This window comes from Macrosteles quadrilineatus, unplaced genomic scaffold (assembly GCF_028750875.1).
Source record: "Macrosteles quadrilineatus isolate MER2022 unplaced genomic scaffold, UCM_ALF_1.0 Scaffold_5__1_contigs__length_97177068, whole genome shotgun sequence".
In the NCBI taxonomy this organism is placed as follows: Eukaryota; Metazoa; Arthropoda; class Insecta; order Hemiptera; family Cicadellidae; genus Macrosteles; species Macrosteles quadrilineatus.
The window spans coordinates 95477287-95493034 of NW_026542598.1; the positions used below are offsets into that span (position 1 = coordinate 95477287).

Consider the following 15748-nt stretch of genomic DNA (forward strand, 5'->3'; position numbering starts at 1 on the left):
GTTGATTTACCTAACCCACCATATTAAACTTCCCTATCCCAAGCGTGATGTATACAACTTCCTTACTTCTCGAGTGATGTAATGTATCAAAAACTCACTCGGTGATGTAATGAAACCCATTTAAATAACATTGAGTGATTAACTTAAAAAATATACCTCTATGGAGCCAACGACGTACAACGCTAGAAATCAGCTGTGCTCTTGAATTTTATTGTTATGTTTTGAAGAATTTTCCTAACCTAGCTTTTGTTTGTAAATGAACGTTACTGTTAGAAGATGAGTGAAATGGATAATGATTAATATTGTTCGTAACCTCCTGTATATAGTCGGGTCAGGTAAAATCTTGTACGTTACACGTTACGCAAGAGCGTGTTTACATCACTTAGGTAAATTATGCAACTCGCTTCCGCTCGTTGCACAACCTTCACCTGCGTCATGTAAAAACGCTCTTACTACACTTGTAAGGTAAATAGCTATTACGCTTTTGTTATTGTTATATTATTTGTTATTTATTGTTAGAGTAGTTACTGTTGCTTAATATTTTGTGGACTATTTGATACAACATGTAACAAATCATGTATTTGCTGTAAAATATGGTGTGACCGTTGAGAGGATATAAATAAATAAATAAATAAATTACAAAGTTATTACACACTGACCTTGGCTATACTGTGTTAAACACGGCCTGGAGTTAAAGGCGGCCGTGGCCACTCGCTAAACGAAATTTAACCATTTAACTTAGTGGTGGTGCCACTTCCTCCCAAGTTGCGTCGATATCGACTGTCGATTCAGCTGCACGGGCAGACTGAAAACGCAAATCGAACCATTATAATAAACGCTTCTGGCTATTACCGTAGGTGGGCATGGTAAGACCTAGGCCCGGGACCGATTTACTTTTTCATTTTGATGTCCCCAGAGGCCAAAAACACCATTCGTTTAAATTATATATTTGTCCGTGAACACGATAGCTTGAGTAATTTTTTCCGATTTTAAATATAAATAGGTAGCGGGAATAATAATATTGATTGGTCATAATAACTATTTTCTTCCTAAAACTAGTAAAAAATTAAATTTTCAACAGCACTTACTCATTACTAAATAACTACAGTATATCACCACTGAGCTATAATTCTAACTGGAGGTAGCACTGAATGTCAAAGATGCGTGTCGCCAGCCGCCATGTTTGCGTGAGGCGGGTGTCATAAGAAGCCATGTTATTGATATGACAAGAAAACTCACTGCTATACCAACCTAGTTATAAGAAGCCATGTTATTGCTTGATAAGAAAACCAACTGCTATACCAACCTAACAAAATCAGCGACACGCTTTTGACAGACTTCTGCCATGGCAGTGCTACCTCCAGTTATAATTTTAGCTCAGTGTATATCACATAGGCTACCATTAAAAAACCAAATCATTGTAGGCTTAAGTACTGTAGGTAATTAATTTTTTAAGGTCAGTAAGAATGAAAATTTCATTTATGAAGGTCAATAATTACAAGTCTCAAGTCCTATATTTAGTTCTTTACATCTTCATTTGTGGGATTACTGGATTACTCAAAACTAATTTATCAGGGTTTGTATTCGTTACTTTTAGAGACAGGCAAGACTGTTAAAAGGGAATTTTTGGTTTGTTGAGGGTATTTTTGAGGAAAACAGGTAATTCTTTGCTCTGGAGGGGGTAATTGGGCCATATTGGATTGGCAACACTGGTTGAAGGCATTGTTGTTAGTTCAGTTGTATGTAGTTGTTAAGTTGTTAGTTGTTACTAAAAATTGATGCTTACAGCAACATGATGGCTCAGGATTTGTTCGTATTTTCAAAGAGTTTCCAGGAAAGGTTGGATGAATATAACTGTATTTTAACTAGTGATTTGAAAGCCATTGATGTGAAAAGGGAATGGAGCATTTTTTTGAAATATCATATAGAACCAGCAGGTTGGAGAGCGATTTGGATGTCCCACGATGTGTGTACTAGGTTAAAGATCAACTATCCATGTACTGGAGTAGTTGTGACTGTAAGTAGTTTGTGTGGGCTTTCTAACCTAGGTTATTGCTCAGTATTTTTCTAATTTGAACTACAGGGTGATTGATATAAGTGTTCCAGCCTTTTTATTCGAAAACTATAAGAGATATCAAAAAAAGGTTATTGGTAAGTGCCATGGATATTTTATTAAAAAAATTGTAGTCAAGTAAAAAAAAATTATTTTAGCAGCCATTTTTCCAATATGGCCGCCAACATTGATTTTTCTTATGGAACATCCTGTATTTTATGATGTATTTCGGTAGAAAATGTAATTTTAAGACGATTTTATTCTTGTGATTTTTTTCATAAACCTAACCGTTTCAAAGATATTTGAATAACATTTCCTTGTTTTTTGACCAACTGATGTATAATCATTTTTGTAGAATGCATTTTTCTGCACAGTCGGACATGTATCGCAATAGTTTTATTCTACAGAAATATTATTTCCCTATTATATACAACTCTTCAAAATTGTGGTTCTAAATAACAACAAAAATCATAATTTCTAATTAAACTTGTCGGAAATTCAAAAAATGTAATTTTCACTAACATCTCATAGTTTTTCGTCATACTAATACATAATATTTTTGTTTTTTAGAAAGCATTTTTCTGTACAGTTTGACATGTCTAACGAATTCATATGACGTTTGGTTCTTGAAATATTAGCTATTTTGTACGCCCCCCCCCAACTTCACTCCCTCCCCCTTATGTTATTAACCTAGGAATGTTACAACATCGATTTTCTTCATCTACTAGGTATGCACAGCAACAATCAAAAGTCAAATTTCGTTACACTTTTATGCATGCTCAAACCCGTTCAGCGCCTCGACTAATGCATTGTTTTAGTTAAAGAAAAGTAAATATTCTTATTCCATGCCGGTACCGGAAATGGGATTTCCATTGCATGAGATGCCACTCTGGTTGGATGTGTTCATCTTCATTAAACATAAATCAGGAAAAATTTAAGTGAATGAATTGAAATCATCAGTTCTATGGGTTAGCTTGTGACACACAATAGTGTTTGTTTCTGGTCTAAGTTGTAACATACCAAGCTGCCTTTAACATTAAGCCATAGCTGACTGTCAAAGTCAAAGATTTTTATTGTCTTTAAACACATGTGTGCAATTGACAAAGTCACAAGCATATAATGTATGTAAATAGCCTATTCTAAGTAAAAGGTACATTGAAAAATAGAATATTTATAGATAAAAACAATAACAAAATACAAAAACACCAGAAAATTACATAACAAACAATCTATCTATCTATCTATATATTAATAGGCAAGCATGTTTCTTTAAAACCTTTTTTCTCAGTGAATCAATTAATAAATTTTCTTGCTTAGTGACCTTACAATTTGACTCAGTTTTTATTAAAGCCCACACAGCTTTACATTTATTTGAGGAATTTAAAATGTACTTTTCATTTGCAACTTTTTTGCAATAGTTAACTTTGTGTTTGTACCTTTTTTTGTATGTATATATTTTTGTTTGAAGATATTTTAATTTTCTGTGCCCAAGCTATTTTTATATCTGTCATAAAAAGCATTTACATACACTTTAAAGCTCTTCAATTCTGGTGTATACCATTTTAAGTCAGGCTTTTTTCTAGTTTTCACCTTAACTTCCTTAACTCTACAGCATTCATTATATGAATTTGTCAACAATAAATTAAAATGATTGAAAGCTATATTTACATCTCTTATACTACATAACTGCGTCCAGTCAATTTGTGACAGTTTACTTTTTAAATTGAAAAGTGCTTCAGGTGTCAGTTCTCTGCCTTCTTAGTCAAAACATTGTTATGCATCACACTTTCCACAGAACTTTCTTTAAATTGAGCATATACCCCCGCATGATCCGATAAATGAGGTTCTATTACACAACAAATTGTTTTCTTTCTATCAAAATTACTTACAATATTATCTATGCATTTCCCCCCCCCCCTTGGCCGGTTCCTCATTCAACCAATACATGTCAAAGGATCGCAATAAATTCAAAAATGATTCTCTTTCATGTGATTTTGACAAAATGTCTATATTAAAATCAGCTGAAACATTTGCCATTCATTTGTTCATTTATTTCATTCTATTAAATTGTCATCCACTTTTAAAATATCAGTATGTTTAAAAAAAAAAAACCTCAACAATTTCAAAAAATAACGTCTCAAATCTTAAATCATTTAAGGTTGGTCTTCTATCTAACAATTACATTTTGCCAATAACCCTTCCTTATAAGAGACTAAAACCCACCTTGTTTAAAAATGTTGGCGTATATTTTCATTTTAGTAGTAATTTTACCTTGATGAAAGGAATGTGGTAAGGATGTGTCTTTAGATAAGACTAAGATAAAATTATAATTATCGGAAATATTATTTTTTGTGATTTTCCAATCTCCTTGGCATTGTAGGATTTAAATGTTAATTAAATATGTGTGTATATGAGTGTATTTATAGCAGAACATTCCTATATGAATAATAATTAATATTTAGGTTCGTAATAAACAAAAAGGAACACGACTTTGGATCTGTTAAATTAATTAATAAGGCTGGATGGTTTTGCAATAGGGACCGGGTATGGACATGTTAAACGAGGAAGATTATAACGAATTTCCAACTAAAGAATGTAATGTTTACTCCGATATAAGTACTCTTAATTCTTGTTTTGATTTATCTCAAAGTAATTTCGGGTTAAGGTTTAGAATAATCCATCAGAATATAAGGAGCTACAATAAAAATTTTGACAAATTTTGTGCGTTTCTCCAAGGAATAAATACATTTTAATTGCATAGTACTAACAGAGGCATGGTTAAAAACAGATTCTTTTTTAGAAAGTATTCCGGGTAGTTGTACAAAGCGATGGTGTAGTTGTATATCTAGATAACTCTTTATCTGCAACCTTTAATCAGCTGTTGATCGGTGGCGTGGCCACTGCCTTATCTCTGACCTTCGACTGGGACGGACAACCTTGTGAATTACTAGCCTTACAGGAGCCCTAATTCTAACCTTCAATTGTTTTTTGAATGTGTTTATATTATAATTCCACTTCCCATCCAGAGTATGTTCGTATTTTCTCTGGTGATATAAATTGCAATATTTTAAACCCATCACTTAACTTAGCTGAAGAAAAATATGTTGACATCCTTAGTGATTTTGATTTAATACAATGCATTGACAAAGTAACTTTTGCAAAATAAATTAACATTGACTCAAGACAAACATGAAATTAGTTAGTGAATTTGAACCACGGGTTTCTGCTACCATGTTGAATATTCCGACAATCTACAAATTATCACTAACTAGAAAACTATAAAAAGTTATTTTAACAAAAACCTGAATGATGTTGTTTATTCAAATTCAACTTAAAGACTCACAAATCATCTGTTACTAAAACATTAATTAATATTAATCACAGACTTAGAAACATGATTAGAGATATATTACTAAATCTCAACATCATTGACCGGACATTACAGTGATAAAAACTAAAGTTTGTTGGTGAGAGTTCTATGGTTGACGGTCTAGTGTTGGTAGTTTTTGTTTGGGGATTTTGATCATGAGTAGTGTAAAATATCCCAACAAAGACTTGGTGCCAGGTGGGAGAGGTTGTTCTTCATTTGGATTTGCTGGATGATTTTCCGTCTTCCTTGCCGTCAGAGCCTCAGATATCTTTTCAGAGAGCCATTTTTTCCCTAAATGGACCTATCCAATTTGTATTTTTTAGTATTGGTCATTTCAACCCTGTAGAATCTATTTGGAGTCAAGGTAGGCCTCATTATCGCTGGGTTAGTTGATCCCATTAAATAACAGTAATCTTTAAGAGCGAAAACATTTTTCAGAACAGTTATTCCTGTAACTGTACGTAGTGTATACCACTCCAACAAGTTTAGTGTTAAGCTTGAGATTTCTATCTACTTTTGTTTGAATCATCCTACACTCACCCTTCACTCATATTTGGGTTAAAATACGCACATAGTGGCGTCCCCATCTTAAATAATTGAATTGAATTGAATTGAATCCTTTCTTAACATTAGGTCTACATTAGTGATTTTATCCATTAAAACTGTTTTTGAAATCCAACATTTTTGCAGGTCGATCTTATTAACTTTAAAGAATTGTCGTGTACTGTCCAAATCAATCAAGTTGAAGATGGAGTTGCTTGCCTTCCTTTAAGGATGACTGATATTCCTTTGATAGAATTATATCCGACAATTGAACAGGATAAAAATAATGTGGTTGAAAAACTTTTCGACACAGCCAAGGCTATTGATAGTCTCAGGTAAGATTGACCTTGTTTGTCAATTCTATCAATGTTCAAATCAATGTTGTCCTATTCTAGATAAAACATGGTCAGTGGCGGTCCCAGAGGGGGATTGGAGGCATATATCCCCCCCGAAATATTTTATATTTTATTAGCTAAACATTTTTCTTTTTCTTAGGGAGAGGAGGGAAAATGCTTTTACACACACAGGTAGCCAGCCTGTAGTGTGAGACTCCTGAAAATTATCAGACTACTCACTAAAAAACCCCCTCTACTCTGTTGGACACAGACCTGGAATTGTTTGTCACATTACTTCAAGACAGGCCAACATGTGACCTAAGCCCTCAGGGCTCGCACCGTTTCTGGCATTTAGATTCTTAATGACCTACACCGCATCCCGGTCAAGGTCGATCTTCTTGGCGCGGAGAATACCCTGGATATAATGTGACACACAGGTCCAATTGTCCTCACCCTCCGTCATTAGCTAAACATAAATATACTATTAGTTTGAGCATATTTCTAGAGCTCAAATGTGTATAGAAATATGTTTTTAGGCTTTCAATGCCACATTTTTCTGGAGGGAAGGACCCTGACTCCCCTTTTTTGGGGGGATATTCCAGACCCTCTGTGGTCATCCCCCCCAAATAAAATCCAGGGACCGCCACTAAACATGGTTGTGATCCTAAATATTTGTAAAGATCTTTTAATTGGAAATAAATTTTGTTTTTACATTCTGAATTGTTACTTGTAATCTTTGACTTTTAAGTAGACATTCCATCCCCATGTTAAATTTCTAGCCAGGTTTTTTATCAAAATTACAGTTGATGTGAGCCACCTTCAGATTGTGCTGATCTAAATTAATATATTATGTCGAGTACACAAACTTTTTTAACAAGTTGAACTTAGGGAATGACTTATAAGTGAGCTATAGCAACTGACCCATCAACCTGGTCAGCAACAAAAAATAAGGTATAAAATAGAATTTTAGGCTTTGCACATTTTGTGACTGGCTCACACAACAACGTTCTTTTTTAGTAAAATATTTGCTACAGCTGGTCCATATAGATAGGATGTCTACTTCAATATCTAAAATTCAATGCTTGTAATAAATCAAGATTTTTGTTAAAATTTCAGATTTTTTTACAACCTGTTAAAATTTCAGATTTTTTTACAACCAATTATGGATGCCTTGGGATGAGAATTATGATGATTCCGACTCATGGGTCACTTCTCACTTAGAGGGAAGACTCTACTTGTAAGTTGGCCAAAAGTTAAAACTTAGAGTTTACAAAGCTTAGAAAATTTGTAGTAACATCACAGTTGCAATCACTTGATGCAGGAGCAAGCGGTTTATCTTTAACTTATTAAAAAATTGAAGGCATAAGCTACGCAATTGAAAACTGGCTGATTTTGTAAACATAGCTCATAAAATGAAGGACGGCAATAATTTTCAATGGTATTGGAAAGATGTAATAAAAAATGTAATGCATTTCAAAACTACAATTAAGTTAAGACAAATCGTAAACATTTTTATGAAAAAAATGGGCTATAATCACCGAGATTTTTAGTTGATTAGCCTTTGCAAGAATGCATGTAACAGTATGCTGGTTTTAAAGCATGTATATACAGTGTAACCTCGATAACAAGACCCTCGATAACAAGTCACCCTTGATTACAAGTGTCATCTTTAAGTCCCCTAGAATTTATTTTACCCCTAATCACATGTTATTGCAAACCTTGATAAGAAGACAACCTTGAAAACAAGTATTATTTTATAATCCCCATGAGAGTCTTGTTATTAAGGTTCTACTGTATCTAACTTGTACTCACTGTGGTTCCTATGTTGTGTTAACATCTATCAACAATTATCTAAGCGGTCTTACGTAGGACTATCATGTTAAATAAATTTATTATCCATCTAAGTACAGTATAATTCTCCCTTTCTCGATGTAAAAGTGCAAGACTTTGTTAGTATGGTCTCAGAAAAAATGAATCAATGAAGAGTAGGAAAAGTCTGGCTCAAAATAGAAGCGTTGGAAGACCAATAAGTAAATCATCAATCATTTTAGCCTCTGGATTGCTTACATACAAGAGTAAAAATTTTGAAGCTTACGTTTTAATGTCCCTGGCTTTTTACTTTGAAGATACTGTATTTGTGTATATTATTATTATGTGTTTAAATATTTTTTTTCAGAAATACCAAAAGCTTAGTGAGCTGTTTATTGCAAAATGGCCCTAAAACTAAACCTATTTATAGCAAAACATATTTATATAAATACCATTAACTATTGTCAATATTCATTTTTACGTTTGTTATGGTCATGACAGAATTTTTGTGTTTTTCCGTCAAATATGCTGTATTAATAAAAAACCACCAAAGATTGCATTACCATATACATTTTATGAAACTTCAAATGGCATTGAAATAAATAAACGTCATCAGCATTCTGAACCTTTATCATCATGGGTAAGCGGTGATAGTATATAGTTAAAAATCACAATAGCTGCAATTACTTTTGAACCATAACTGTTACAGAAATGGGGTGTTGTAAATTTTTTTTTAAATTATAAGGACTATAACATATCAATTTTCATCAAAACTAGTTTTTCTCCAAAAATCCAATTTTTTTGTTATTTTATAGTTTGTATGGGAAGATAACATACCTAAGTTACAGTAAATTTTGAACCGTAAATTTTACGGAAATGGAATTTGCACCATTTTGTTCAGAATTTAAAGGAATGTAACATACTAAATTTTTAAGAAAATCGTTCAGGCTATTTTCGAGAAAATCAGATTTTTTGTAATTTTATGGGGTTTTATGGGAAAATCCCCATTAAAATCAAATTTCAAAAAATTAAAAAAAACTTTCAAAGTTTTAAGGACCATAACATAGGTACTAATTTAAAACAAAACCGGCTTTTTTTCTAAATTCCTTTTTTTATGGGGGTTTTTATGGAAAAATAACAAAATTTACTTTAAATATTGAATTGTAATTTTTACAGACATGGAAGTCGTATCATTTTGTTCGGAATTTAAAGGGCTACAACATACAACATTTTTATCAAAATCGTTTGAGCTTTTTTATTAGAAAATCAGATTTTTCCTTTATTTTATGGGAAAATGAAAATTAAAAATGAAAAAAATGGAAAAAAAACTCCTTGGAGATAACATAAAATTATAACTGGTGAAGGTACATCTTAAATTGAAGTAAGAGTTAGAGAAATAAATCAAATTATGTGTTTTGGTCAAGTAATACAGTAGATAAATATTTTCCGATGCTTTATGTGAAAACTTGGCGTGCATGCCTTCAATTCGAGACCTCAATCATGAAAATCAGCCGGGTAGAAGAGACAAACGAACTCGAAAATAAAACTCAAATTTATCTCCCATAAGAAATACATGGGGAGCAAATTTCATTTACTTATACACCGAGTGGAATTATTGATAAATATATGCCGATACTTGATGGCAAATTTGTGCGTGCATACCTTCAATTCGAGACCTCAATCATGAAACTCGGTCGGGTAGAAGAGCCAAACGAACTTGGCAAAGAAAACCCAAATTTAACTCCCATAAGAAATACATGGGGAGCAAATTTCGTTTACGTATACACCGAGTGGGATTATAGATAAATATATGCCGTTGCTTGATGGTAAATCTGTGCGTGCATACCTACAATTCGAGACCTCAATCATGAAACTCGGTCGGGTAGAAGAGCCAAACAAACTCCCAAAAGAAAAACCAATTTTTTTAAATATATAAGATTCCTAAAAGTTGAGGGTCACATTCCACTGTGCCCCCCCCCCCCTCAACAGTCTATGTCAGTCGGGATGTAGGTTGATCAATTTTCAAAAAATTGTATCCACCCAAAGGGTTTGTATAATATGATATAATACAAATATGCAAAGCAAAGTGGGGTTAACCCATATTTAAAAAAACTATGGTTTTTGTAATTTATGTGTCAATTTCGTGTCTACTGTAATTGTAAGGTACTCAGTGTCATCTCATATTCTACAAAACCCTTCACGTGGATGCAATTTTTCAATTTGGTCACCCTAGATCCCGACTGACGATGAACCTTCGGGTTTGAAATCGATTTCATTGTATCACAACAGGATTGCTAAGGTAAGACTTCATAATATCAAATAAATGAATGGTCATAAATGGTCTCAAAAGAGGACTAAATGCTGACAGAAAATTATCATGTAAGCAAGTGAAAAGAAGAGATTTTTAACTAGGGAGACAAGGCTGTTATAGGCTCGTTTACTCGCCTGGGAAACTTGGGCTGCCTAATCGAAGATTATGGTTGTAAGATGTGCATGCTAATAGTGAATGTTTAAGTAAACCAATGTTCTAATTGATTTCAGGCAGTTTGAGTTGATGGAATGTAAGGTTCCTAACGAGGTGGCTTACAATGTGCTCACACTGATATCAAAGGGCCGCAACGTCCTCAGAGAGATAGAAGACATTCAGGAGCAATTGTCAGATGAAAAAGAATGTTTGCTTCTACTAGTGCTCACTGAGCTACACAATGAGATGACTCATTTGCAAAACCAGTTCAGCATATTTGAAAAACCTGGATTGCTGTAAGTATATATATGCAACAGGGCGATATGTGATTCGCAACAATGCACGGTTAACCGGCTTAGCTGACCTTACAATGTTAGGTGTACAATATGTAGTGAACACAATATCAGTATTCAAGAGGACAGTGTGATCCGCAACACTGCACGGTTAACCAGCTTAGCTGACCTTACAATGTTAGGTGTACAATATGTAGTGAACACAATATCAGTATTCAAGAGGACAGTGTGATCCGCAACACTGCACGGTTAACCAGCTTAGCTGACCTTACAATGTTAGGTGTACAATATGTAGTGAACACAATATCAGTATTCAAGAGGACAGTGTGATCCGCAACACTGCATGGTTAACCAGCTTAGCTGACCTTACAATGTTAGGTGTACAATATGTAGTGAACACAATATCAGTATTCAAGAGGACAGTGTGATCCACAACACTGCACGGTTAACCAGCTTAGCTGACCTTACAATGTTAGGTGTACAATATGTATGAACACAATATCAGTATTCAAGAGGTTAGTGTGATCCGCAACACTGCACGGTTAACCAGCTTAGCTGACCTTACAATGTTAGGTGTACAATATGTAGTGAACACAATATCAGTATTCAAGAGGACAGTGTGATCCGCAACACTGCACGGTTAACCAGCTTAGCTGACCTTACAATGTTAGGTGTACAATATGTAGTGAACACAATATCAGTATTCAAGAGGACAGTGTGATCCGCAACACTGCACGGTTAACCAGCTTAGCTGACCTTACAATGTTAGGTGTACAATATGTAGTGAACACAATATCAGTTACTTTCTCCCCCTACAATGGAGAAAGTATTGTTTTCGTCAACATTTTTGAGTTTAAGTTTTGAGTGGATAGGCCTATATATGTTTTGGGCCCCCCTCAACCCAAAAAATGGTTTTCGAAGTGATGTCCGTGTGTGTATGTGTGTCTGACTGTCTGTATGTGTGGTTGTGTACACAGAGCTATAGACCACACCTGCAGTCCGATTTTGATGATTTTTGGTATATGTAGGTACTAATCAATGGTCTCTCCTGGCGTTTTATTATTTTTTTAAATTTTGATTTTTATGATTTTTAATTGTGATATTCGCATAAAAACCCAAAAAATTAATCGGAAAAATTTAATTTTCTCAAAAATGGCCTGAGCGATTTTCATAAAATTTTTGTGAAGTTTGATCCCTTTAAATTCTGAACAAAACGGTACAATACCCATTGCTGTAAAAGTTAGGGTTAAAAAGTTTTTGTAACTCATGATATTTTCCCATAAAAACCTATAGAGTAACAAACAATTGGATTAAAAAAAGCCAGTTTTAAACACTATGTTATGGTTATTATACTGTAATTCTAATCAAAATAGTATAGCCCTCAATTGCTGTAAAAATTACAGTTCAAAAGTTACTGCAACTTTTGTGATTCTTCCCAATAAAATATAGTTGCTCCCACCTTACCCATGACAAAAGATGTTAGTCCAGTAAAAAAAAAGTTTAACCTCCGAAAAAATCCGAAAGTTTTTAAATTTTGGACACTTATTTCTAGGTACCTCGGGAAGATTATACCAAAAGTAAAGTTCCCATAAATATGAAGCGAGCTCTAGCAGCAATTAGCGAAAACAGGACCCCTTTTTTTATTTTTGGCTAAAACCTTGAGAACCGTTGGTCGAAGTTGACTAAAAGTGACTATTTACCAAATGAAAGGTCATTAAATTTACAAAAAAAAATTATATTTTCACTTTTATTTTATTCCTAATGGTTACCGAGTTATATGATGTTAAAATATAGGGTTTATTCTTCAATAACTGTCGAGGGAGCGAACAATGGTGCAAACTAAAGTAGGTATTTTGTTGAAAAAAAAAAACGCCATATTTTAGCGCCCAATTACTTGGTAACCATTAGGAATAAAATAAAAGTGTAGGTATCATTTTTGTTGAAAATTTAATGATCTTTCATTTTGGTATACAGTCACTTTTAATTCCGACCAATGGTTCTCGAGATTTAAGCCAAAAACTAAAAAAGGTGCCCTGTTTTCACTAATTGCCGCTAGAGCTTGCCTCATATTTATAGGGACTTTTGGTATAATATCCCCTATACCTTCCGCAAAGATTCGTGGCGGCTGAGGGAATAGGACGGTCGGGTGGTGTCCCAGCCCCTAAATTAGCCCTGGCTCGGCTGCTCTGGGTTTTGACCATGATCACCGACTGGGCTCAATGCATAGTTGGTACAATTTTTGTATATCACCATAAAGTGTATTAAATAACATCATTTTTGTAATCCGCATCAAATAACAATAGTATTGAGCCTAAAAAACAAATAATTGCGATGATATTAGGTACTGTATACATTTGGTATTAAAATAATAGACAGTTTTAGAACAAGGTATATATTTAAGGTTAATGTATTTACAAACTATTTACGCTACTGTTTACAATTTCAAACTATTTAGTACAGTATTTATAGTTATGTTCAGAGAATGTTGTCCAAATTCATTGTGGTATTATTAAGTACAGACCTACACTTTGTTTGAGAATAAAACATAGTTTTTAGATGAAATATATATTTACGATTACTTACACTGGTTTCAGTTTTTCATAAGCTGAAGTCGGCTTAACAAAAACACTTATGATTTGATATTATCAATAACTAGCTGTGAGCCCGTTTGGACGGTTATCTTTTGGTCAGTTATATCGTAAATAATGAAAGAAAAAACATCACAAACCTACCCAACGTTCAGACCAAACTTTAGTTGTATTCATTCATACAGATTAGAATGACAACGGCATGGTGCTAATCGAATTTTCTTTTTAGGGAAATGGTATCACCTCCAGCTCTTATGAGAACCAACAGTTTTATGTATATAATTGTAAATAGTCAGTGAACAGCAGTTTAAATAATTTGTAAATACTCTTAGATATATATCTTGATCTGAAAACTGTAAATTACTCTAGAACAAAAAGTAGGCCTGTACCAAGGCCACACTAAAAAAACAGGCTGTAATGCTCGTCAAGCATGACGTCACGATAGAAGACGGCAATGACGTAATTAAGGTTATATTTTTGTTTTCGATGAAAAGATTAAAACATGCAGCTGATCACAAACGGCAAACATTACGTCATTGCCATCTTCTATCGTGACGTCATGCTAGACGAGCATTACGGCATGTTTTTTTTTAGTGTGGCCTTGCCTGTACTTGTTAACATAACAAATTTGTGGAACATTCATTCAGCTCATGTGTGAATCTGGAGAACATAGTACCTAGCAAATTGTAAATAGTTTTTGAACAGTATTGTGAATAGTTTTTAAATCAACTTAAATATACATAATTTATTCTAAGCTATTTATTTATTCTATTTATTTATGCTTCCAATGGTACATGCCACTTTACAAAAAAATATTTGAGAGAAAAAGAAAATACAACAATTAACAATTGAAGTATAACTAAACAACAATAACAATATATATATATCAAGCTTAAGTAACAATAATATCGGACTCTCTGTGAAGATTATACTCTATTAAGTACTATCCCAGATAGCAAAAAATACTTGATTAAAGCTTGAAACAAGTTTGATTTGTCAAATCTGCAAACTTGAATCAAGTTTGCTCGGATGGGTCCGTAAACTTGATTCAAGTTAATATCATGCGTCGAAGTTCCCGCTCTTCCAGTTTGAATAAAACTTGAAACATCTAATTTGAATAAAACTTGAAATTTCTAATTTGAATAAAAATTGAAACATCTTATTTGAATAACACTTGAACTATCTAATCTAAATATAAATTGAAAAAAATACTTGATTCAAGCTTGAAATAAGTTTGGTTTGTCAAATCTGCAAACTTGAAGGATCGGGTTTGTAAACTTGATTCAAGTTAAAATCATGCGTCGAAGTTCCCGCTCTTCCAGTTTGAATAAAACTTGAAATATCCAATTTTAATAAAACTTGAAATTTCTAATTTGAATAAAAATTGAAACTAATATAATATAAATACCTCGTCACAGCTCTGATGTTTCTGTAGATTACAGCTGTTTCGGCATCAAAATGCCATCCTCAGATATACATACATCCACCTGAATTGGCGTCGTTAAACTGTACACATACACGAACACGATAAAAACACGTAAAATAAGAGACATGCCTGTCGCGTACATGATTGCTACGAGTACGGTCAGCTTCCGTACTCGTAGCAATCATGTACGCGACAGGCCTGTCTCTTGTTTTACGTGTTTTTATCGTGTTCGTGTATGTGTACAGTTTAACGACGCCAATTCAGGTGGATGTATGTATATCTAAGGATGGCATTTTGATGCCAAAATAGCTGTAATCTACAGAAACTACAGAGCTGTGACGAGGTATTTATATTATATTAGTCACCAATTCAGCTCAGGGGCTAAACCATGTCGATTGAAAAATTGAAACATCTAATTTGAATATAAATTGAAGAGTACAAGAAATAATTCTTTTTTAGCCACTCACAAGCTCTTTTTATTTCTGAAAATTTAATTCATATGCTTTTACCAGGATTCACACAGTCTTGACACATGTAATACAAATTTCATATTTTTTAGGTTGAGATGCATAGCACAATATAATCTTCCAATATTTCAGATAATTTTTCACAATCACAACATAATCTAATAACTTCAATGCCTCTAGTTGTTAAATGCCAAGACACTTCTCCAAATAAAAAAGCGAGATACCATCTAAAAACTTATTTTTATAAAAGAGCAGGAAAACATGAGTTATTTTAGTTTTCAACCCTACAATTTTACATATTATTACTATTCAGTACGTAGAATTCCGAATTCTTTGAAATTAAAAATAAAACACAAGAGGTAATTTGTCTAAATAGATTTATATTGAAGATTTACATAAC

General features: G+C 33.4%; 1 protein-coding gene across 1 annotated transcript; it reads left to right on the forward strand.

Annotated features, from left to right (window-relative positions):
* Window positions 1–1757: 1757 nt before the first annotated feature.
* On the forward strand, window positions 1758–10874 carry LOC128995805 (protein nessun dorma-like). Its single transcript, XM_054420824.1, has 4 exons — window positions 1758–2017; window positions 6114–6301; window positions 7446–7538; window positions 10652–10874. The coding sequence occupies exons 1-4, from the start codon at window positions 1793–1795 to the stop codon at window positions 10872–10874; spliced, it is 729 nt and encodes a 242-aa protein (XP_054276799.1). The 5' UTR covers window positions 1758–1792.
* The last annotated feature ends 4874 nt before the right edge of the window (window positions 10875–15748 follow it).

Coding starts and splice junctions, on each gene's coding strand:
- LOC128995805 (XM_054420824.1), top strand. CDS start 1,793: ATGATGGCTCAGGATTTGTTCGTATTTTCAAAGAGTTTCCAGGAAAGG. Junction 2,018..6,113: donor GTACTGGAGTAGTTGTGACT/GTAAGTAGTTTG, acceptor ACATTTTTGCAG/GTCGATCTTATTAACTTTAA. Junction 6,302..7,445: donor AAGGCTATTGATAGTCTCAG/GTAAGATTGACC, acceptor TTAAAATTTCAG/ATTTTTTTACAACCAATTAT.